The following is a 21754-nucleotide window of genomic DNA, read 5'->3' on the forward strand; positions in this document are numbered from 1 at the left end:
ATCAGTGATATTCCTTTTTTAGGTCTCGGCTAGAAGCGAGCGAAGCTCGCTCTCGCCAGAGACCTTATTGTTAGCGACTCAGCTTCCCAGGACGACAGCACTGGCCGCGCGCGGCGATTTGTTAAGGCCACGCGCACGAGAACGCGCTCGCGGCCAGGTGCTGTCCTCCTGGGAAGCTGCCTCCCTTCCCCGTGCAGGGCGGGCTGCCGCGCTGCCTGCGGCGACCCGGAAGCATTGCCGGCCAAACCGGAAGTAGGTGCTGTCTGTCGGCGGTGTCTCGTTTTTTTTAGCAGTGACAAGGGTCTGGAAGAGGCTTCCCTGGAAGAAGAATCAATGGTAAGTAAAGGACCAAATCAGCATTGTACTTATTTGAATGCGCCAAATTGGAAGATTAATTTGAAAAAAAAAATTATAGCATTCTGAAAAATGTCTACAGAATATCATAAAATTGCGATTGCTTTATACGTCCAGGCAGCCAAGAATAAATAATGTAATGCCATGTATTTGTTTTTTAGACCTGGAAATACAACGAAATCAATTAAATATTCCCAGTCATGGATTTTTGTGTGTGACCAAGAGACTGGTTGCTGAAATTGCGTGAGGAAATACGACTAGCAATTATAATAATAATAGTAGTGCTCTGTGCACAGTATTGAAAAGCACAGCTTTGCCATCTCTAAGCACTGCAAATAATACGTTACTGTTTACACAGTTTAATCGTATTTAGTGAATCGACGGTAGAAAGATGAAAGGCTCAGATGGTCTTGCCCAGAATAAAACTTGTGACTTGTTGATCACCTTTATCGAATATCAGCAGCAGTTTTGTAATAGGTAATACCCTGCTGATCACCACATATTTGAAATTATCCTCAAACTGGCATTTTATGTAACCGAGCCCTAAATCTGCATATCGAGCCATTTTCTTCATTCTTTAGGACCGCCACAAACGAGGCATTCTCTGTCAGCTGTGCTGGTCTGACATCCAGTGGCTGACAAGCACTATCGCAGGCATGTAATTCCGCGGCAGCTCTGATGGTGACTTCATTTTCACGGAAAGGGCGGGTGCACGTTCACAAGACCCGTTTGTTGTGTGAACTTGTCAGCAGCAGCAGTGCTGGCTCCCATGACGTGGTGTAAATGGTTTCCCAAAGTCAACCACGGACATCCCACAAAGAAAAAGCGACAGAGACTTACCTCACGCTGTAACTTCGCATTATACATATTGGGTAATGACTTGGTGAAAGATTGCCCAAAAACATTTACTTTGTCTGCTGACACTTGATACATATTACAACTCTCGACGTGACTTGCAGCCCACAGTCAGGGCAGTGGCGTAGAAAGGTCAGGTGGTACACGGTGCGGAAAATTTCTTCTCACCCCCCCCCCCCCCCCCCCACATTGAAATTATTAAAATATGGGAAAAAAAGAAAGTTACACATATTTTTGTTATTTTGTCACCCCGCTCAGTGCCATTTATGTCACCCCCCTCAGTGATGACACCCGGGGCGGCCCGCTTCCACCGCACGCACCAATCTTCCCCCGCCACTGAGTCAGGGTTGGATTAGGATGAAAAAATCGACCTGGGCACGCAAAAAAGGCACGCAAAAAAGTGGCCCTCATTTGCATAGGATCTTTCCGCAAAACACTACTTCGGAGAAGTTTTGTAAAAAAAAAAGGGGGGGGGGGTGTCTCTGGCAGAAGTATGCTTTCTTTACTTGGATTAAAAAAAAGTAGCACAGATTAGTTCACACTGGTGAAATGCACCTGAAAACAAGTGAGGCCACTTCTGCTCAGGCCCCCTGCTCCCGCTCAATATGCATACATTAATGGGCCGGCCAAGCGAGAGAATTGGTGTGACACCTCTGTCCATTGATAAAAGGGAGGTTATGGACGCCTATCTGCCTCCAGAAAGGCCACTCAGACACCGACTGGGCCGCTGGCAGCATCGGAACAACACAGACATCACCCTAATAGGCTATGCTGAACAAGAGTTTGCCAGTGCCCTGAAGAGACCGGCACTTTCAATCTCCGGTCTCCCACCAACATCACAACAAAAACTTTTTCATCCATTGGGGTAAGATGGATAAAAGAAATGGTGCAAGACTTAGGGGTGTAATAATATTTTTAAGGTATGTAAGTATCAGTAGGGTTCCCTGGCTTCAATTGCTCATTATAGAGGTAAACGCTATATGGCAGTCAAAGGTTTAAGCAAGACTATTTAATAAAGGGGTTCATGTTTTGCATTTCAAAGTACAAGTATTATTTTTTTACTACAGGGCAACATCTCTAAAATGCCTCCCAAGGGAGACAGACAGGTGCACGAGCCGCTTAGGGTATGTGGACGCGCTTTGCAGAGTGCAGAGTTGTGAGTGCAGAGTTGTGAGTGCAGAGTTGTGAGTGCAGAGTTGTGAGTGCAGAGTTGTGAGTGCAGAGTTGTGAGTGCAGAGTTGTGAGTGCAGAGTTGTGAGTGCAGAGTTGTGAGTGCAGAGTTGTGAGTGCAGAGTTGTGAGTGCAGAGTTGTGAGTGCAGAGTTGTGAGGCCAGAGTTGTGAGGCCAGAGTTGTGAGGCCAGAGTTGTGAGGCCAGAGTTGTGAGTGCAGAGTTGTGAGTGTGCAGAGTTGTGAGTGTGCAGAGTAGTGAGTGCAGAGTAGTGAGTAGTGAGTAGTGAGTGCAGAGTAGTGAGTGCAGGTTAGTGAGTAGTGAGTAGTGAGTGCAGAGTAGTGAGTAGTGAGTGGTGAGTACAGAGTAGTGAGTAGTGAGTGCAGAGTAGTGAGTGCAGAGTAGTGAGTGCAGAGTAGTGAGTAGTGAGTGCAGAGTAGTGAGTGCAGAGTAGTGAGTGCAGAGTAGTGAGTGCAGAGTAGTGAGTGCAGAGTAGTGAGTGCAGAGTAGTGAGTGCAGAGTAGTGAGTGCAGAGTAGTGAGTGCAGAGTAGTGAGTGCAGAGTAGTGAGTGCAGAGTAGTGAGTAGTGAGTGCAGAGTAGTGAGTAGTGAGTGCAGAGTAGTGAGTAGTGAGTGCAGAGTAGTGAGTAGTGAGTGCAGAGTAGTGAGTAGTGAGTGCAGAGTAGTGAGTGCAGAGTAGTGAGTGCAGAGTAGTGAGTGCAGAGTAGTGAGTGCAGAGTAGTGAGTGCAGAGTAGTGAGTGCAGAGTAGTGAGTGCAGAGTAGTGAGTGCAGAGTAGTGATTAGTGAGTGCAGAGTAGTGAGTGCAGAGTAGTGAGTGCAGAGTAGTGAGTGCAGAGTAGTGAGTAGTGAGTGCAGAGTAGTGAGTAGTGAGTGCAGAGTAGTGAGTAGTGAGTGCAGAGTAGTGAGTAGTGAGTGCAGAGTAGTGAGTAGTGAGTGCAGAGTAGTGAGTGCAGAGTAGTGAGTGCAGAGTAGTGAGTGCAGAGTAGTGAGTGCAGAGTAGTGAGTGCAGAGTAGTGAGTGCAGAGTAGTGAGTGCAGAGTAGTGAGTGCAGAGTAGTGAGTGCAGAGTAGTGAGTGCAGAGTAGTGAGTGCAGAGTAGTGATTAGTGAGTGCAGAGTAGTGAGTAGTGAGTGCAGAGTAGTGAGTAGTGAGTGCAGAGTAGTGAGTGCAGAGTAGTGAGTGCAGAGTAGTGAGTAGTGAGTGCAGAGTAGTGAGTGCAGAGTAGTGAGTAGTGAGTGCAGAGTAGTGAGTAGTGAGTGCAGAGTAGTGAGTAGTGAGTGCAGAGTAGTGAGTAGTGAGTGCAGAGTAGTGAGTGCAGAGTAGTGAGTGCAGAGTAGTGAGTGCAGAGTAGTGAGTGCAGAGTAGTGAGTGCAGAGTAGTGAGTGCAGAGTAGTGAGTAGTGAGTAGTGAGTAGTGAGTGCAGAGTAGTGAGTAGTGAGTGCAGAGTAGTGAGTAGTGAGTGCAGAGTAGTGAGTAGTGAGTGCAGAGTAGTGAGTAGTGAGTGCAGAGTAGTGAGTAGTGAGTGCAGAGTAGTGAGTGCAGAGTAGTGAGTGCAGAGTAGTGAGTGCAGAGTAGTGAGTGCAGAGTAGTGAGTGCAGAGTAGTGAGTGCAGAGTAGTGAGTGCAGAGTAGTGAGTGCAGAGTAGTGATTAGTGAGTGCAGAGTGTTGAGTGCAGAGTAGTGAGTAGTGAGTGCAGAGTAGTGAGTGCAGAGTAGTGAGTAGTGAGTGCAGAGTAGTGAGTAGTGAGTGCAGAGTAGTGAGTAGTGAGTGCAGAGTAGTGAGTAGTGAGTGCAGAGTAGTGAGTGCAGAGTAGTGAGTGCAGAGTAGTGAGTGCAGGGTAGTGAGTGCAGAGTAGTGAGTGCAGGGTAGTGAGTGCAGGGTAGTGAGTGCAGGGTAGTGAGTGCAGAGTAGTGAGTAGTGAGTGCAGAGTAGTGAGTAGTGAGTGCAGAGTAGTGAGTAGTGAGTGCAGAGTAGTGAGTAGTGAGTGCAGAGTAGTGAGTGCAGAGTAGTGAGTAGTGAGTGCAGAGTAGTGAGTAGTGAGTGCAGAGTGGTGAGTGCAGAGTAGTGATTAGTGAGTGCAGAGTAGTGAGTAGTGAGTGCAGAGTAGTGAGTAGTGAGTGCAGAGTAGTGAGTAGTGAGTGCAGAGTGGTGAGTGCAGAGTAGTGAGTAGTGAGTGCAGAGTAGTGAGTAGTGAGTGCAGAGTAGTGAGTAGTGAGTGCAGAGTAGTGAGTAGTGAGTGCAGAGTAGTGAGTAGTGAGTGCAGAGTAGTGAGTAGTGAGTGCAGAGTAGTGAGTAGTGAGTGCAGAGTAGTGAGTGCAGAGTAGTGAGTGCAGAGTAGTGAGTGCAGAGTAGTGAGTGCAGAGTAGTGAGTGCAGAGTAGTGAGTGCAGAGTAGTGAGTGCAGAGTAGTGAGTAGTGAGTGCAGAGTAGTGAGTAGTGAGTGCAGAGTGGTGAGTGCAGAGTAGTGAGTAGTGAGTGCAGAGTAGTGAGTAGTGAGTGCAGAGTAGTGAGTGCAGAGTAGTGAGTGCAGAGTAGTGAGTGCAGAGTAGTGAGTGCAGAGTAGTGAGTGCAGAGTAGTGAGTGCAGAGTAGTGAGTGCAGAGTAGTGAGTAGTGAGTGCAGAGTAGTGAGTAGTGAGTGCAGAGTAGTGAGTGCAGAGTAGTGAGTGCAGAGTAGTGAGTGCAGAGTAGTGAGTGCAGAGTAGTGAGTGCAGAGTAGTGAGTGCAGAGTAGTGAGTGCAGAGTAGTGAGTGCAGAGTAGTGAGTGCAGAGTAGTGAGTAGTGAGTGCAGAGTAGTGAGTAGTGAGTGCAGAGTAGTGAGTAGTGAGTGCAGAGTAGTGAGTAGTGAGTGCAGAGTGGTGAGTGCAGAGTAGTGAGTAGTGAGTGCAGAGTAGTGAGTAGTGAGTGCAGAGTAGTGAGTAGTGAGTGCAGAGTAGTGAGTAGTGAGTGCAGAGTAGTGAGTAGTGAGTGCAGAGTAGTGAGTAGTGAGTGCAGAGTAGTGAGTGCAGAGTAGTGAGTGCAGAGTAGTGAGTGCAGAGTAGTGAGTGCAGAGTAGTGAGTGCAGAGTAGTGAGTAGTGAGTGCAGAGTAGTGAGTGCAGAGTAGTGAGTGCAGAGTAGTGAGTGCAGAGTAGTGAGTGCAGAGTAGTGATTAGTGAGTGCAGAGTAGTGAGTGCAGAGTGGTGAGTGCAGGTTAGTGAGTAGTGAGTAGTGAGTGCAGAGTAGTGAGTAGTGAGTAGTGAGTGCAGAGTAGTGAGTAGTGAGTGCAGAGTAGTGAGTGCAGAGTAGTGAGTAGTGAGTGCAGAGTAGTGAGTGCAGAGTAGTGAGTGCAGAGTAGTGAGTGCAGAGTAGTGAGTGCAGAGTAGTGAGTGCAGAGTAGTGAGTGCAGAGTAGTGAGTGCAGAGTAGTGAGTAGTGAGTGCAGAGTAGTGAGTAGTGAGTGCAGAGTAGTGAGTAGTGAGTGCAGAGTAGTGAGTAGTGAGTGCAGAGTAGTGAGTGCAGAGTAGTGAGTGCAGAGTAGTGAGTGCAGAGTAGTGAGTGCAGAGTAGTGAGTGCAGAGTAGTGAGTGCAGAGTAGTGAGTGCAGAGTAGTGAGTGCAGAGTAGTGAGTAGTGAGTGCAGAGTAGTGAGTGCAGAGTAGTGAGTAGTGAGTGCAGAGTAGTGAGTAGTGAGTGCAGAGTAGTGAGTAGTGAGTGCAGAGTAGTGAGTAGTGAGTGCAGAGTAGTGAGTAGTGAGTGCAGAGTAGTGAGTAGTGAGTGCAGAGTAGTGAGTGCAGAGTAGTGAGTGCAGAGTAGTGAGTGCAGAGTAGTGAGTAGTGAGTGCAGAGTAGTGAGTAGTGAGTGCAGAGTAGTGAGTAGTGAGTGCAGAGTAGTGAGTGCAGAGTAGTGAGTGCAGAGTAGTGAGTGCAGAGTAGTGAGTGCAGAGTAGTGAGTGCAGAGTAGTGAGTGCAGAGTAGTGAGTGCAGAGTAGTGAGTAGTGAGTGCAGAGTAGTGAGTAGTGAGTGCAGAGTAGTGAGTGCAGAGTAGTGAGTGCATAGTGAGTAGTGAGTGCAGAGCAGTGAGTGCAGAGCAGTGAGTGCAGAGTAGTGAGTAGTGAGTGCAGAGTAGTGAGTGCAGAGTAGTGAGTGCAGAGTAGTGAGTGCAGAGTAGTGAGTAGTGAGTGCAGAGTAGTGAGTAGTGAGTGCAGAGTAGTGAGTGCATAGTGAGTAGTGAGTGCAGAGCAGTGAGTGCAGAGCAGTGAGTGCAGAGCAGTGAGTGCAGAGCAGTGAGTGCAGAGCAGTGAGTGCAGAGCAGTGAGTGCAGAGCAGTGAGTGCAGAGCAGTGAGTGCAGAGTAGTGAGTAGTGAGTGCAGAGCGGTGAGTGCAGAGTAGTGAGTAGTGAGTGCAGAGTGGTGAGTGCAGAGTAGTGAGTAGTGAGTGCAGAGTAGTGAGTAGTGAGTGCAGAGTAGTGAGTAGTGAGTGCAGAGTAGTGAGTAGTGAGTGCAGAGTAGTGAGTGCAGAGTAGTGAGTGCAGAGTAGTGAGTGCAGAGTAGTGAGTGCAGAGTAGTGAGTGCAGAGTAGTGAGTGCAGAGTAGTGAGTGCAGAGTAGTGAGTAGTGAGTCTAGTGAGTGCAAAGTAGTGAGTAGTGAGTGCAGAGTAGTGAGTGCAGAGTAGTGAGTGCAGAGTAGTGAGTGCATAGTGAGTAGTGAGTGCAGAGCAGTGAGTGCAGAGCAGTGAGTGCAGAGTAGTGAGTAGTGAGTGCAGAGTAGTGAGTGCAGAGTAGTGAGTGCAGAGTAGTGAGTGCAGAGTAGTGAGTGCAGAGTAGTGAGTGCAGAGTAGTGAGTGCAGAGTAGTGAGTGCATAGTGAGTAGTGAGTGCAGAGCAGTGAGTGCAGAGCAGTGAGTGCAGAGCAGTGAGTGCAGAGCAGTGAGTGCAGAGCAGTGAGTGCAGAGCAGTGAGTGCAGAGCAGTGAGTGCAGAGCAGTGAGTGCAGAGCAGTGAGTGCAGAGTAGTGAGTGCAGAGTGGTGAGTGCAGAGTAGTGAGTAGTGAGTGCAGAGTGGTGAGTGCAGAGTAGTGAGTAGTGAGTGCAGAGTAGTGAGTAGTGAGTGCAGAGTAGTGAGTAGTGAGTGCAGAGTAGTGAGTAGTGAGTGCAGAGTAGTGAGTGCAGAGTAGTGAGTGCAGAGTAGTGAGTGCAGAGTAGTGAGTGCAGAGTAGTGAGTGCAGAGTAGTGAGTGCAGAGTAGTGAGTGCAGAGTAGTGAGTAGTGAGTGCAGAGTAGTGAGTGCAGAGTAGTGAGTAGTGAGTCTAGTGAGTGCAAAGTAGTGAGTAGTGAGTGCAGAGTAGTGAGTGCAGAGTAGTGAGTAGTGAGTGCAGAGTAGTGAGTAGTGAGTGCAGAGCAGTGAGTGCAGAGCAGTGAGTGCAGAGTAGTGAGTAGTGAGTGCAGAGTGGTGAGTGCAGAGTAGTGAGAAGTGAGTGCAGAGTGGTGAGAAGTGAGTGCAGAGTGGTGAGAAGTGAGTGCAGAGTGGTGAGAAGTGAGTGCAGAGTGGTGAGTAGTGAGTAGTGAGTGCAGTGTAGTGAGTGCAGAGTAGTGAGAAGTGAGTGCAGAGTAGTGAGTGCAGAGTAGTGAGTGCAGAGTAGTGAGAAGTGAGTGCAGAGTAGTGAGTGCAGAGTAGTGAGTAGTGAGTGCAGAGTAGTGAGTGCAGAGTAGTGAGTAGTGAGTCTAGTGAGTGCAGAGTAGTGAGTAGTGAGTGCAGAGTAGTGAGTAGTGAGTGCAGAGTAGTGAGTAGTGAGTAGTGAGTAGTGAGTGCAGAGTAGTGAGTAGTGAGTGCAGAGTAGTGAGTGCAGAGTAGTGAGTAGTGAGTCTAGTGAGTGCAGAGTAGTGAGTAGTGAGTGCAGAGTAGTGAGTGCAGAGTAGTGAGTGCAGAGTAGTGAGTGCAGAGTAGTGAGTGCAGAGTAGTGAGTGCAGAGTAGTGAGTGCAGAGTAGTGAGTGCAGAGTAGTGAGTGCAGAGTAGTGAGTGCAGAGTAGTGAGTGCAGAGTAGTGAGTGCAGAGTAGTGAGTGCAGAGTAGTGAGTAGTGAGTGCAGAGTAGTGAGTAGTGAGTGCAGAGTAGTGAGTAGTGAGTAGTGGGTGCAGAGTAGTGAGTGCAGAGTATTGAGTGCAGAGTAGTGAGTGCAGAGTATTGAGTGCAGAGTAGTGAGTGCAGAGTATTGAGTGCAGAGTAGTGAGTAGTGAGTGCAGAGTAGTGAGTAGTGAGTGCAGAGTAGTGAGTAGTGAGTGCAGAGTAGTGAGTAGTAGTAAGTGCAGAGTAGTGAGTAGTGAGTGCAGAGTAGTGAGTAGTGAGTGCAGAGTAGTGAGTAGTGAGTCCAGAGTAGTGAGTAGTGAGTCCAGAGTAGTGAGTAGTGAGTCTAGTGAGTGCAGAGTAGTGAGTAGTGAGTGCAGGGTAGTGAGTGCAGGGTAGTGAGTGCAGGGTAGTGAGTGCAGGGTAGTGAGTGCAGAGTAGTGAGTAGTGAGTAGTGAGTGCAGAGTAGTGAGTGCAGAGTAGTGAGTGCAGAGTAGTGAGTGCAGAGTAGTGAGTAGTGAGTGCAGAGTAGTGAGTAGTGAGTGCAGAGTAGTGAGTGCAGAGTGGTGAGTAGTAAGTGCAGAGTAGTGAGTGCAGAGTAGTGAGTAGTGTTAGACGGACCGGGAGGGTCGGCCGAGGATAAGGGGAGCGGTCTCCAGGGAGAGCCGACTCCAGTGACCGTACAGACAAGTAACTTCCCCCCCACAGACGGACACCACACAAGGGTAAGGTTCAACGAGATTTTATAGGCGATTCTTAAAGTACGATAAAATGGTACAAGGAGGTCTGGACTCAGGGGTCCCCTCGATTCTGGTCTCTGGTTTGGGGAAAGGGTAGCGGGACAGTCTTGGTTACCAAAAGATGGAAATAGCTCTCAATCCTCGAGCTCGGCGTTCTAGATGATCGGGCCGCGGCGGAGCCAGCAGGTCCCGAGATGGACGAAGGAAGCGACGGTCCGCGGCGGAGCCAGCAGGTCCCGATGAAGATGATGGTTGCAAACGGTCCGCGGCCACGCCAGCAGGTCCCGACGACGATGAAGGATTACGAAGGTTACGAAGGTTGCGGCAGCACCAGCAGGCAGGGCGATGGTGCACAAGGCAGAGCTATGGCAGCGCCAGTAGTCCGTCAAGGATGAGTTCTTCTTTACGTCTCTCGACTCCAAGATACAACTGCCTTCCTGCTCTGGAGCTGCCCCAGTTATAGGGCTGGTGTTCTTTGATGTCCGGACCCTCGCACTTGGAGGTCGGGAGGTCCGGGATGGGGGAGTCCAGACACCCAGCAGGGGGGTGGGGCCAGCGCCCGGGGAGGCGATGGGCGAGCGGCACTTGGCGGGGAGAGCCATCGACACCTCTTTCTCCCATTGACTTGCCAAGTAGCCCGCTCACCTCCTGGGTGGATGGTGGTGCCGGGATGTCTGAGGCCTGGCCAGGCCCAGGGTTGAGGTCGATCGGGGGCCAGGCGGCCTCGTGGTGGAGTGTCCAAGATGGCGCCCAGGATGGGCGCGCGGGCCAGCAGTGGATCGGGTCCACGAGGTCGACATGTTGGAGGGCAGGGGTCCCTGAGGGGACGGAGGACGTGCAATGGTGGTGTGTGGTACCTGTGTGACCGGGCTCGGGCCGGTTTGGGCCGGGGGAGAGCGGCCCTTCATGTGGCCTGTCCAACATGTAGTGAGTGCAGAGTAGTGAGTAGTGAGTGCAGAGTAGTGAGTGCAGAGTAGTGAGTGCAGAGTAGTGAGTGCAGAGTAGTGAGTGCAGAGTAGTGAGAAGTGAGTGCAGAGTAGTGAGTGCAGAGTAGTGAGTAGTGAGTGCAGAGTAGTGAGTAGTGAGTGCAGAGTAGTGAGTGCAGAGTAGTGAGTAGTGAGTGCAGAGTAGTGAGTAGTGAGTCTAGTGAGTGCAGAGTAGTGAGTAGTGAGTGCAGAGTAGTGAGTGCAGAGTAGTGAGTAGTGAGTGCAGAGTAGTGAGTGCAGAGTAGTGAGTAGTGAGTGCAGAGTAGTGAGTAGTGAGTGCAGAGTAGTGAGTAGTGAGTGCAGAGTAGTGAGTAGTGAGTCTAGTGAGTGCAGAGTAGTGAGTAGTGAGTGCAGAGTAGTGAGTGCAGAGTAGTGAGTGCAGGGTAGTGAGTGCAGAGTAGTGAGTAGTGAGTGCAGAGTAGTGAGTGCAGAGTAGTGAGTGCAGAGTAGTGAGTGCAGAGTAGTGAGTGCAGAGTAGTGAGTAGTGAGTAGTGGGTGCAGAGTAGTGAGTGCAGAGTAGTGAGTGCAGAGTAGTGAGTGCAGAGTAGTGAGTGCAGAGTAGTGAGTGCAGAGTAGTGAGTGCAGAGTAGTGAGTGCAGAGTAGTGAGTGCAGAGTAGTGAGTGCAGAGTAGTGAGTAGTGAGTGCAGAGTAGTGAGTAGTGAGTGCCGAGTAGTGAGTAGTGAGTGCAGAGTAGTGAGTAGTGAGTGCAGAGTAGTGAGTGCAGAGCAGTGAGTGCAGGGTAGTGAGTGCAGAGTAGTGAGTAGTGAGTGCAGAGTAGTGAGTAGTGAGTGCCGAGTAGTGAGTAGTGAGTGCAGAGTAGTGAGTAGTGAGTGCAGAGTAGTGAGTGCAGAGTAGTGAGTGCAGGGTAGTGAGTGCAGAGTAGTGAGTAGTGAGTGCAGAGTAGTGAGTGCAGAGTAGTGAGTGCAGAGTAGTGAGTGCAGAGTAGTGAGTGCAGAGTAGTGAGTGCAGAGTAGTGAGTGCAGAGTAGTGAGTAGTGAGTAGTGGGTGCAGAGTAGTGAGTGCAGAGTAGTGAGTGCAGAGTAGTGAGTGCAGAGTAGTGAGTGCAGAGTAGTGAGTGCAGAGTAGTGAGTGCAGAGTAGTGAGTGCAGAGTAGTGAGTGCAGAGTAGTGAGTGCAGAGTAGTGAGTAGTGAGTGCAGAGTAGTGAGTAGTGAGTGCAGAGTAGTGAGTAGTGAGTGCAGAGTAGTGAGTAGTGAGTGCCGAGTAGTGAGTAGTGAGTGCCGAGTAGTGAGTAGTGAGTGCAGAGTAGTGAGTGCAGAGTAGTGAGTGCAGAGTAGTGAGTAGTGAGTGCAGAGTAGTGAGTAGTGAGTGCCGAGTAGTGAGTGCAGAGTAGTGAGTAGTGAGTGCAGAGTAGTGAGTGCAGAGTAGTGAGTAGTGAGTGCAGAGTAGTGAGTGCAGAGTAGTGAGTGCAGAGTAGTGAGTGCAGAGTAGTGAGTGCAGAGTAGTGAGTGCAGAGTAGTGAGTGCAGAGTAGTGAGTAGTGAGTGCAGAGTAGTGAGTGCAGAGTAGTGAGTAGTGAGTGCAGAGTAGTGAGTGCAGAGTAGTGAGTAGTGAGTGCCGAGTAGTGAGTGCAGAGTAGTGAGTAGTGAGTGCAGAGTAGTGAGTGCAGAGTAGTGAGTAGTGAGTGCAGAGTAGTGAGTGCAGAGTAGTGAGTGCAGAGTAGTGAGTGCAGAGTAGTGAGTGCAGAGTAGTGAGTGCAGAGTAGTGAGTGCAGAGTAGTGAGTAGTGAGTGCAGAGTAGTGAGTGCAGAGTAGTGAGTAGTGAGTGCAGAGTAGTGAGTAGTGAGTGCAGAGTAGTGAGTAGTGAGTGCAGAGTAGTGAGTGCAGAGTAGTGAGTGCAGAGTAGTGAGTGCAGAGTAGTGAGTGCAGAGTAGTGAGTGCAGAGTAGTGAGTGCAGAGTAGTGAGTGCAGAGTAGTGAGTGCAGAGTAGTGAGTGCAGAGTAGTGAGTGCAGAGTAGTGAGTGCAGAGTAGTGAGTGCAGAGTAGTGAGTGCAGAGTAGTGAGTGCAGAGTAGTGAGTGCAGAGTAGTGAGTGCAGAGTAGTGAGTGCAGAGTAGTGAGTGCAGAGTAGTGAGTGCAGAGTAGTGAGTAGTGAGTGCAGAGTAGTGAGTGCAGAGTAGTGAGTGCAGAGTAGTGAGTAGTGAGTGCAGAGTAGTGAGTGCAGAGTAGTGAGTAGTGAGTGCAGAGTAGTGAGTAGTGAGTGCAGAGTAGTGAGTAGTGAGTGCAGAGTAGTGAGTGCAGAGTAGTGAGTGCAGAGTAGTGAGTGCAGAGTAGTGAGTGCAGAGTAGTGAGTGCAGAGTAGTGAGTGCAGAGTAGTGAGTGCAGAGTAGTGAGTGCAGAGTAGTGAGTGCAGAGTAGTGAGTGCAGAGTAGTGAGTGCAGAGTAGTGAGTGCAGAGTAGTGAGTGCAGAGTAGTGAGTAGTGAGTGCAGAGTAGTGAGTGCAGAGTAGTGAGTGCAGAGTAGTGAGTGCAGAGTAGTGAGTGCAGAGTAGTGAGTGCAGAGTAGTGAGTGCAGAGTAGTGAGTGCAGAGTAGTGAGTGCAGAGTAGTGAGTGCAGAGTAGTGAGTGCAGAGTAGTGAGTGCAGAGTAGTGAGTGCAGAGTGAGTGTGCAGAGCAGTGAGTGCAGGTGCAGAGTGGTGTGTGCTGTTGAGTGCAGAGTGCTGTGTATTGGCAATGTAAATGTCAATGCCATTTATTTATGATTTAAAGAAAAAAAAAGAAATGTCATGAGCAATGCCAATACCTCTACCTTTAATGATGCCGAGACCATTGCATTGCAAATGCTTGTTTTTTTTCCCCCCAATCGCTTTTTTAATAGTCAGTCCTCTAGTGGTCACGTGTCGGGTACCTCCTCCCCAGTGCGCAGGTGGCAATGCAACGTGTGACCCAGCTGGTCATGTCGGAAGCGCTCCGTCTCCAGCAGGCTAAATTCGGATTGCAGATCCGCAAATGGAATATATGCTTGGTTACTCGAGACATCCCCCAAGTGCTCTATTCCCAGGAGTCCCCATCCCTGGAAACCACATAGCCCCCCCCACTTCCGTCAGTAACGCACAACACCACAAAGGTGTTTGAGTCGTTAATCTCCCTTCACAAACAAGAAACCATATAGCTGCATGCCATACATCTATGGTCACCTGCGTGAGTTGTGGTTGGGTATCGCCACTTCGTCTAGCTTATAGCATACATTCATATCCTCGCGGACAGCATCCATTCTGTCCACCCTATACCCTGGGTACTGCTGGTCAGCAAAGACCCACTCATTGACAACTAATAGCTTTGAGACCGAGTAGTATTTTTGAACATCCGGACTGCCAGCCCTCCCTCGTACTCCCCCTTCTGTAATTTCTCTAGGGCAATCCTTGGCGCCCTGCCCTTCTAGAGTAATCTCCGGACTGTGTGGTTGATTTGCCTAAATGTTTCCTGTGGGATCGTACAGGGCGGATTTTGTGTCACATAGAGCAATTGCGGAAGGGCCATCATTTTGTAGAGCTGCTCTACCCCCAATTGTTAGCGTGAGCGACTCCCAGTGTGACACACCTGCTCGCAATTGATCAAGCTGTGGGTCCAAATTTGCCGAAAGAAATCTTGCTGGTCTCATGTAATATAGATTCCTAAATATCTAAATCCTCCCGTACTCAGCGGAGCTAGGCAATTACGAGGTGGGTACGGGGCCTCTCCCAACAGGGACTATATCACCGACTTGGTCCAGTTAATGGTATAACCGGAGTGTTCCCCAAACACCCTAAATATGTGCATCACACAATGTATAGAGGGGGAAGGTCTGGCCAAGAACAGCAGGATATCGTCTGTGTATAGGGAGAATCTTTCCTCACATCCTCCCTGGGAGAGTATTCCCCAAATCAAGGGGTCTCAGCAAATCCATACTGCTAATGGTCCAAGGGCAAGAGCAAATATCATAGGAGATAGTGAAGACCACTGTCGTGTACCTCTCCTAAGCTGGAAGCTACGGGAGATGGTACCGTTCACCCTTGCCATAGGGGCCTGATAGAGTAACCTGACCCACTTTCTCAATTTAGGGCAGAAGCCTAACTTCTCCAGGACTGCAAATACGTCGGTCCACTCCACCGAGTCGATTGCCATTTAGGCGTCCAAGGCCATTGCTATCAATTGTAAATTTCCTCAAGATTTAGTTAGATGAAGGAGTGATGGGAATTCTCAACCTAGTGTTCTTTATGTTTTGCACAATTCTCTTCATATATGGTAATTTATCAGTATTTATTGCCTAGATTTCAGTTTCCTGTCTCTGGCCCTACTATTGTAACCATTGCAATGACCAGCCGTTGATTTGTTTAATAATGTCATGTGAGTGTTTTTATGTGTTTTGTGTTTTCATTTTAGATTGAGTACAAAAAAGCTGTGACTGGTAACCTGTGGCATAAACGGCTGGAGTTTGCTAGCGGAGAAACAATTGTCATGCACAATCCCAAGGTAACTTTGCTGTATGTGTGCTTGTTCTCCCCTCTAATAGAACTAATTTAGTCAATTGAGAAGCAAGTAACCAGATATTGGCATGTGGACGTGTATACGTTCCATGTGGTAGAAAGATTAGCTTTTTAAAATACACCACTTCTCATACGTAGTAATATCGTCTTTCTGATGTTTACTTAAAACACTTCATATTTGTTGAAAGGCACCAAAATACTTCTGTCTTTGGCAGGTTATTGTTCAGTTCCAGCCATCCTCCGTTCCTGATGAATGGGGCACCACTCAAGATGGGCAGACAAGGCCACGAGTCGTAAAACGTGGAATCGATGATGATCATGATGAAATACCTGATGGTGCGTAAACAGGGTTTAGACTGTTTTCTTCTGTAGCAGGGGCAATGGAGAAAATGATAGAAGTAACCCAATCTGCCGACTAGTAGATGGCTGTGGAGAACTGCATACTTTGTTGTTATTGTGGAGGAGTGTGACTCAATGGTTAGAGCGGCAGACCTTGCTGCAGAGTTCTGACCCGGGACCAAGGTTCAATTCCCGCCTCGGCGGGTCTTGGGCTCAATTTCCTTGGACCTGACAATTCTCGCCTCGGTGCCTATTCTAATCATGGGCCCCACGCTGCAACTCTGGGCAATAGCTTGCTTAACCTCCACACCGGCCCCAACAGCGCTAGGATGCCTGGCTTCACCCTGGGGGTGCCCAGGAGTGGACACTTCACAGGGAAAGCCAGGAAGGGTTCCACAGCGGTATGAGTAATAGCGCCAGGAAACCGTTTGGTGACAGTGCGCTCTACAAATACCTTGACATTTACATTTACATTTACATTTTATTCTTCTGCCTCACACTGCTTTGTTATGGTCCTGTAAAACAATATGGCTCAGACAATTGCTACAATGGTGTTATGTGCTACTAGCTGACCAGTGGATCGTCCTGAAGGTAAACATTTATTGTTTTATCTGTGTAACCTTTTGGCTGAAACAAATTGCATGCATTAAACCATCTGTAGGTGTTTTTCGAAAATTCAGACATATTTTCGCCACTATATTTGCATTTCCCTCCCCATGTTTTAAAAATAACGAGTCAGACTCGCATATTAAAGTTTAAAGGAGCCTTTGTGTTAAATGAATGTAGAGACAGCTGTCAGCTAGGCTTTCCAGGGGAGCACTTCCTTATGGTAGAGTCCACTGAATGTTTCACACAAGTCTGTACAATTGGCCTGTACCAGAAATTACCATTTGTTGACTGCTGCAGAGGCCAAACAGCAGAAGAATGTGTCTGCCTGTTTAACTGTTGTACACAAGAGTGATCCCTTCCTCCCAGGTTATAAATCCTGCACTCCCTTTCCCAGGTTATTGTTCCTAAGGCTATCTGCTTGTTCTATACAGAGCTCTTATTCGCCTTCTAGCCTTTCTTTAATGGTTGTACTTTGATAGCAGGAAAATGTTTACTGTTTAGAAGATGAGTCTTTCATCGTTAGCTTCCAGATAACACATACCTTCTATCGTCTGCAGGTGAGGTCCCTGCGGTCGACCACTTGGTGTTTATGGTTCATGGAATTGGGCCAGTTTGTGACCTACGATTCCGGAGCATTGTGGAATGCGGTAAGTCCAGTGACCTCTCTTGTGGAATCTTATAGGGAATATTCATTCTGACTCACCATGTTACTCCGGATTTGGTGCATAGATGTTTTTGCTGCATGATTATCTTTGATCATGTCATCTTGCTGTGCTGCAACCTGAAAAGGGCTTATACTATACTATACTATTCTATACTATACTTTGCTTTAAACTGAAATGCTGTTTCTTCAAAATATAATCCACACACACTGGTAACCCTTGCGACCCTTTCTGCTTGTCGATTTAAATCTGCCTGCTTGAAGTGCTTCTCAATGGTAGTTGATGTGGTGGAGACTTCCATGGTTAGCCACAGGATGGACATCCCACCACGAAGGTGATCGCTGCTGATCTATCTTGCTAGTGTTGTTCATTGGCCTATTTCTCGTTTATTTCCACACAGTTAAATGCGTGGAAAACAAACTGATAAACCGCAACATTACTGAACAATTAATAATCTTTTCCAATTGAAAATATTATATTCATTACTAGCTGTACCCGGCCACTCGTTGCTGTGGCTCAGTCTGGTTAAATGGAAGAAAAAGAAAAGAGTCAGCGCACATTTCTAATATGTTTAATTTCACAATGCTTGTTGGTATACAATATGTTTTTGTTACTATTGTCTGTATGCGTCCCTTGTAGTTGTTGCGCGGCAAGCAAATCAATAGGGTCTTTTTGGCCTATAGAATAAAAACACGCTCATTGTACACGCGCGTATTCGAATCCAACGTTGTGTATATATAAACACGCGCCAATGTTGCAAAGTGAACCAACTCCTTCCCCCTCCCTCCACCCAATTTCCGGTCTGCCATCCTGACACCAACTGTCCATCCTAATTTATGTAGACTATTGTCTCTATGCGTCCATTGTAGTTGTTGCGCAGCAACCCAATCGATAGGGTCTGTTCGGCCTTTCGATTAAAAACATGCGCTTATTGGACATGCGCGTATTTGAATCCAACGCTGTTTATATATAAGCACACGCTTAATTGAATCCAACATTGTGTCAAAATTTCAAAGCAATCGGTGAAGAACTTTCGGAGATTTAAAATTTTTAACCAACCTAACATTGACATTTTTATGTTTCAGTTCGGGCTTTCGATTAAAAACGCGCGTATTCAACACGCACTGTCATGATTCACTGAATGCTTCTAATGCCTCTCTTGTAGTGGATGATTTCAGGATGGTATCTCTAAAGCTCCTCCAGACACACTATAAGAAGCCGCTGGAGGAGGGGAAGGTGAGCCGTGTGGAGTTTTTGCCTGTTCACTGGCACGACTCGCTCCATGGGGATGCCTCTGATGTGGACAGGTCAGTTTGATAAGGGGCTGTGCCCTTTTCTGCACTTATATCTTACATGATTTCCTAATTCTTGGATCACTTTAAAAAATAACAAGCTACCGTAATATCGAGGACCAGAATATTGAGATGGTAAGTGTATACGAGTATAGATTTATTATTCCTAACTCAACATGTACATAACTTGAAGATGTATATAGTATTATGTTACATATATGTGGAGTTAAGTAGAGTTAGCTTCCGCCTGTCTTATCTTTTTCGATATTTTGGTCTCCTCTATTTTTCACTTCATATTATGGTAGCATTATATTTTTCAAGGAATAATTTGGTGGAATATCCTTGGGTCTCTACACCATTACTCTGACATGTTGGGGTTCACATTTTGATTTCTTACGCAGTGTGGGGGGATTTTCTTTTTAATGGTGAGTTTATATATGCTGTTTTCTGGGAGGTTGCACATGTTGTTTCTGGATGGCGAGTTGCTTTTAAATGTCTGCTTTTTTGTAAGGTTCTAAGTGCTATATTCATCTGGAGATTTAGCCTACTCCTATTTCGCTACTAGGTACACATGATATTTACTCACCAAGCCCACTGTGGTCCCGATAGTGGGAGGTTAAATCTCTATTTATTAACATGACTAAAACTAGTGCTTTGCTAGCACTAAAACATGAGGGTTGGATGGTATGCGCTGCACACTTGTGCCCATCTCTTCTCGGCCTCATTTGCATCAATAGTAGTCAATAATTTTTCTATTTCTTTCATTTTGGTTTAGTAACAACACTGGTGTGGCTTTTGCAACTCTTCTGTCTCTCACAGATCTGTGTCATGGAAATCGTATTTCAACAACTGTGGACCTATGTCTTCATAGTGATGGAGACTTTGGGTACCCGAACACCCATGCCACCATTTACGGTGCTTTGAAGTAATGTTCAAATTTGGACAAACCGTGATCACTGATCCTATTGTGGTGTCTGCTGGGGCTTTGTGTGTCACAATGAAATTGTATGTGAAGTGGTTGAAGGATTTGTAGGGCAGAGACTGATACTGCAATATCAGTAACACTGACATTTGGAGGGGCTCGAGTATCCCTATGTGCAACAAACCTTGTGGCTCAAGTGTTTAACAGAGGCAACATTACAGCGGCGAGTTAGCCTACTCTAGCTTTTTGCTTACATGGTCTGTTCTCCGCAATCATGTATAGAAGGCATAGTTTATCTGTACTTTTCTGAGCTCTTCTCCATGATTAATCCATATGGGTCTTTTACCATTTATGTTCCCTGGGTAACCATGGAAGAAGGAAGATGAGTGTCACTCACCCATAATATTCTTGGTCCGATGTCCCCCAAGGTTTCTGCCCCCTAATACTGCTAGGTGCAGAGACCCCGCCTTCTTATATTTCTGGATGCAGAGCTGTTGAGTTCTAAATCTCTAGTACTTAATCCCACCTTGTGGTGAGTTCGTTTGGAGGCAGTGGGCTCTTGTCAACTTAAAATATAAACCTTATGCCTAAAACTCCAAACCGAGAATTGAATGTGCTGCATGACCATTAAGCAGCCCCATGATAGATTAGAACTCTTTACCATAGAAGGGGATATCTCCCTTTTACCTTTAAGACCCACAGCTGAGAGTATCCACAAGAAGTCTGCTTGCGCCTGCCTAGCTCTTATGAGCAACCAGTACCAACTTGTGCTGCTCTACAAGATTGAAGTAAAATTAGCAAAGGAGAACTGCTCTTTGAAAGCTGTGGTGGCAATGGCATACAAAAAGGTGAATTCTGAAGTTGTTTAGATGGTTGTATGATGTTACAATGCATGTTTTTACCCTGCATGCAGTTTCAGCACAATTGTTAACCCCTGACTTGCTGTTGGGGGTGCGCTGGAGTTTGGAATAGTATAATTTACTATTCCAACTCCAGTCTGTGCAACAGTAGGGAAGGTGTTAGAGTTAAATCCAACACCTTAGAGTCGCTACAGCAAGCCATTTTCGTTGTAATTGCATGCGGGGTAAGAGCGTTGTAATGGTTGTTTCCTGTTTAGATCAGTACTACTTTCTAGAAGGGTAAAAATGGGCAGAGCCTCCTGATTTAACACCTTCCTTCAAAGGTGGTGGTACGAAAGTGTGAACTCTAATCAACGGGCAGCTATGAAGTGGCCTGGGATCAGGCACAGTATGACTTGAAGGATATTTTCTTTGTGGCCAAAAACCAGTATGTTTAGTGTAGTAAAAGCCCTTTTTCTTTGTGCCAGACACTTAATGTAGTAACCGAATGCAAGAAGAGTGCGACAGCATGCTGAATCTCTGTCCATCGTAAGAAGTTTGCCTCGTTTTGTACCTCAGTTAGTGTTTGCAATGACAGAAATCATATGTCCACAGGTCTGTGGGTTTGCCAAAAACATTGATCATACCGTTTTCAGGCATTAAGTAAATACTTAAAGTATGAACAGAGCGACTTTTTTCCTCTTAGAGGGACTCTTAAGGACTCTGCAGCTCAAAATCAAAAACAGAATTGTTGGCTCAGAGAGCACTTCATGTGCTCATCGAGGAGCATGCATGACTTGTGGGGGCACTGATGATGCTTGAAACATTGCTATAGTGTCTGATGTAATAGACCACTGTTTTCTTTCGGTGGCTGTGAATCCTGTCTTACACCTGTGATTTTTTTAAATTTTTTTTTATTGCACATAGAGGTAGTTTCAGGTTACACAGCTTCTGGCCTACAACCCCCCCGGGCCGGCCGCGTCACAGGTATTACATTCAACTCAACTTCATACAGTACACAGCCTGGAGGCCGACAACCCGGGGGTCCGGCGGCGCAGTGTGGATTTCGTGTTCTCATAATCTAGTATTGATCAGAAGTGCCGGCGGCCTCTAATATTCATGTGCATTTTCAACTTTTTCTCCCCCTAAATCAACCCGATAACTCCCTTATTGCACTACCACCCCTACCCTCGCTCATTGCCTCACAACAGTTCCCCGCTCCGTGCCCCATTGCCCGTGTCCTCCCATATCCGTCCTGCCCCCAGACCCCGTGTCTGCTGGAATCTGTGTGGTCAATTGTAGAAGGACCCCAATGAAGATCCCGGTCCTCGTCTAACTTTTAGTGTGATATCCAGAGGCATCTCCTTATGGAGTGTGGTCCCCTTAGTGCACCCCCCGCTGGTATACCTCGCACCCCGTCTAACCCCGCCGCCCCCTTGTCCCTACCCCTGCTGGTTCACCCTGACTCGCCTGCCGCCACCCCGTGTGGACCGCTGTCCGTCGAAAATGCGTCTTCAGCCTGCTGCCCCTGCAGGTAGGTTTTGTAGAGGGCCCAGAAGTTTTTCGGGCGGCTTTTCGGAGGTAACAGTTCACCGTATGTCTACGTCTGTGTGCTACAGTACAGCATGTCCCGGGCCCATCTGGCCTTAGTCGGTAGAGAGCCTCGCATCCAGCACTGTGCCACTACTCTCCTGGCCATTAGCATCCCCATGTCTGCGAGTCGGTGTATCGCCCCCGGTAGCCCGTTTGAGTTACCTATGAGTGCTAACCCCGGGTCAATGTCCAAGTCCACCTCCAGTATTTTGCTCATCTCGGTAAATATATCTCGCCAGAACCTCTGTATGCCCGGGCATTCCCACAAGAGGTGTTGTAAGTCTGCGTCAGCCGCCCGGCAGCGCTCGCAGTGAGCCTCCGGTCGTAGCCCGTATCTGTGAAGCCGTGCCGGGGTGTAATACACCCTTTGGAGGAATTTAAAGTGTATGAGCCGATGTTTCCCATTTAGGGAAATACGTTTTGTGTTTTCACAGCAGTAACGCCACGTCGCGTCGTCCAGTGTCGTTCCTAAATCTCTCTGCCAGTCCAGCCGGGCTTTCGAGGGTCTGTGCTCCCCATGCGATCTAGCTATGCTGTAGAGGTTGGTCAACAGCTTCTTGGGATCTTTGTGTGTGATTATGTACGTTAGTTCTGGAACTTCCGGAGGCTCTGCCATGTCCGGGCCCAAAAATTCCGAGAGGGCGCTCCGAGTTCTATGGAAGTGGAATCTTTGGAGCAGCGGTGGCTCAACTCCATCCCTCCTCGTTTGGTCCCAGGTTTTGGCAGTGCCGTCCAGGAACAGGTCGCCTGCCTTGCACAGCCCCAAGTTTGTTAGCCCCTGCGTGACCGCTTTGTCCACCATGGGCGGGAGCCAGCGCATCCATTCTATCGGCATCTCCGGTGAAAAAATCACCGCCCCCCTGT

At 47.9% G+C, this 21754-nt stretch overlaps 1 protein-coding gene across 1 annotated transcript in view; it reads left to right on the top strand.

The window, feature by feature from the left end:
• LOC147666659 (SEC23-interacting protein-like) overlaps positions 1-21754 on the top strand; it is a 257834-nt gene that overhangs the window by 74566 nt on the left and 161514 nt on the right. Inside the window, exons 5-8 of the mRNA XM_086948989.1 lie at positions 14531-14620; positions 14850-14970; positions 16140-16229; positions 17410-17551. Of these exons, the coding sequence (XP_086805115.1) occupies positions 14531-14620; positions 14850-14970; positions 16140-16229; positions 17410-17551 (443 nt within the window). The remainder of the gene's footprint in view (positions 1-14530; positions 14621-14849; positions 14971-16139; positions 16230-17409; positions 17552-21754) is intronic.

The sequence above is a fragment of the Lissotriton vulgaris genome, unplaced genomic scaffold (genome assembly GCF_964263255.1).
Source record: "Lissotriton vulgaris unplaced genomic scaffold, aLisVul1.2 SCAFFOLD_750, whole genome shotgun sequence".
Taxonomy (NCBI): Eukaryota; Metazoa; Chordata; class Amphibia; order Caudata; family Salamandridae; genus Lissotriton; species Lissotriton vulgaris.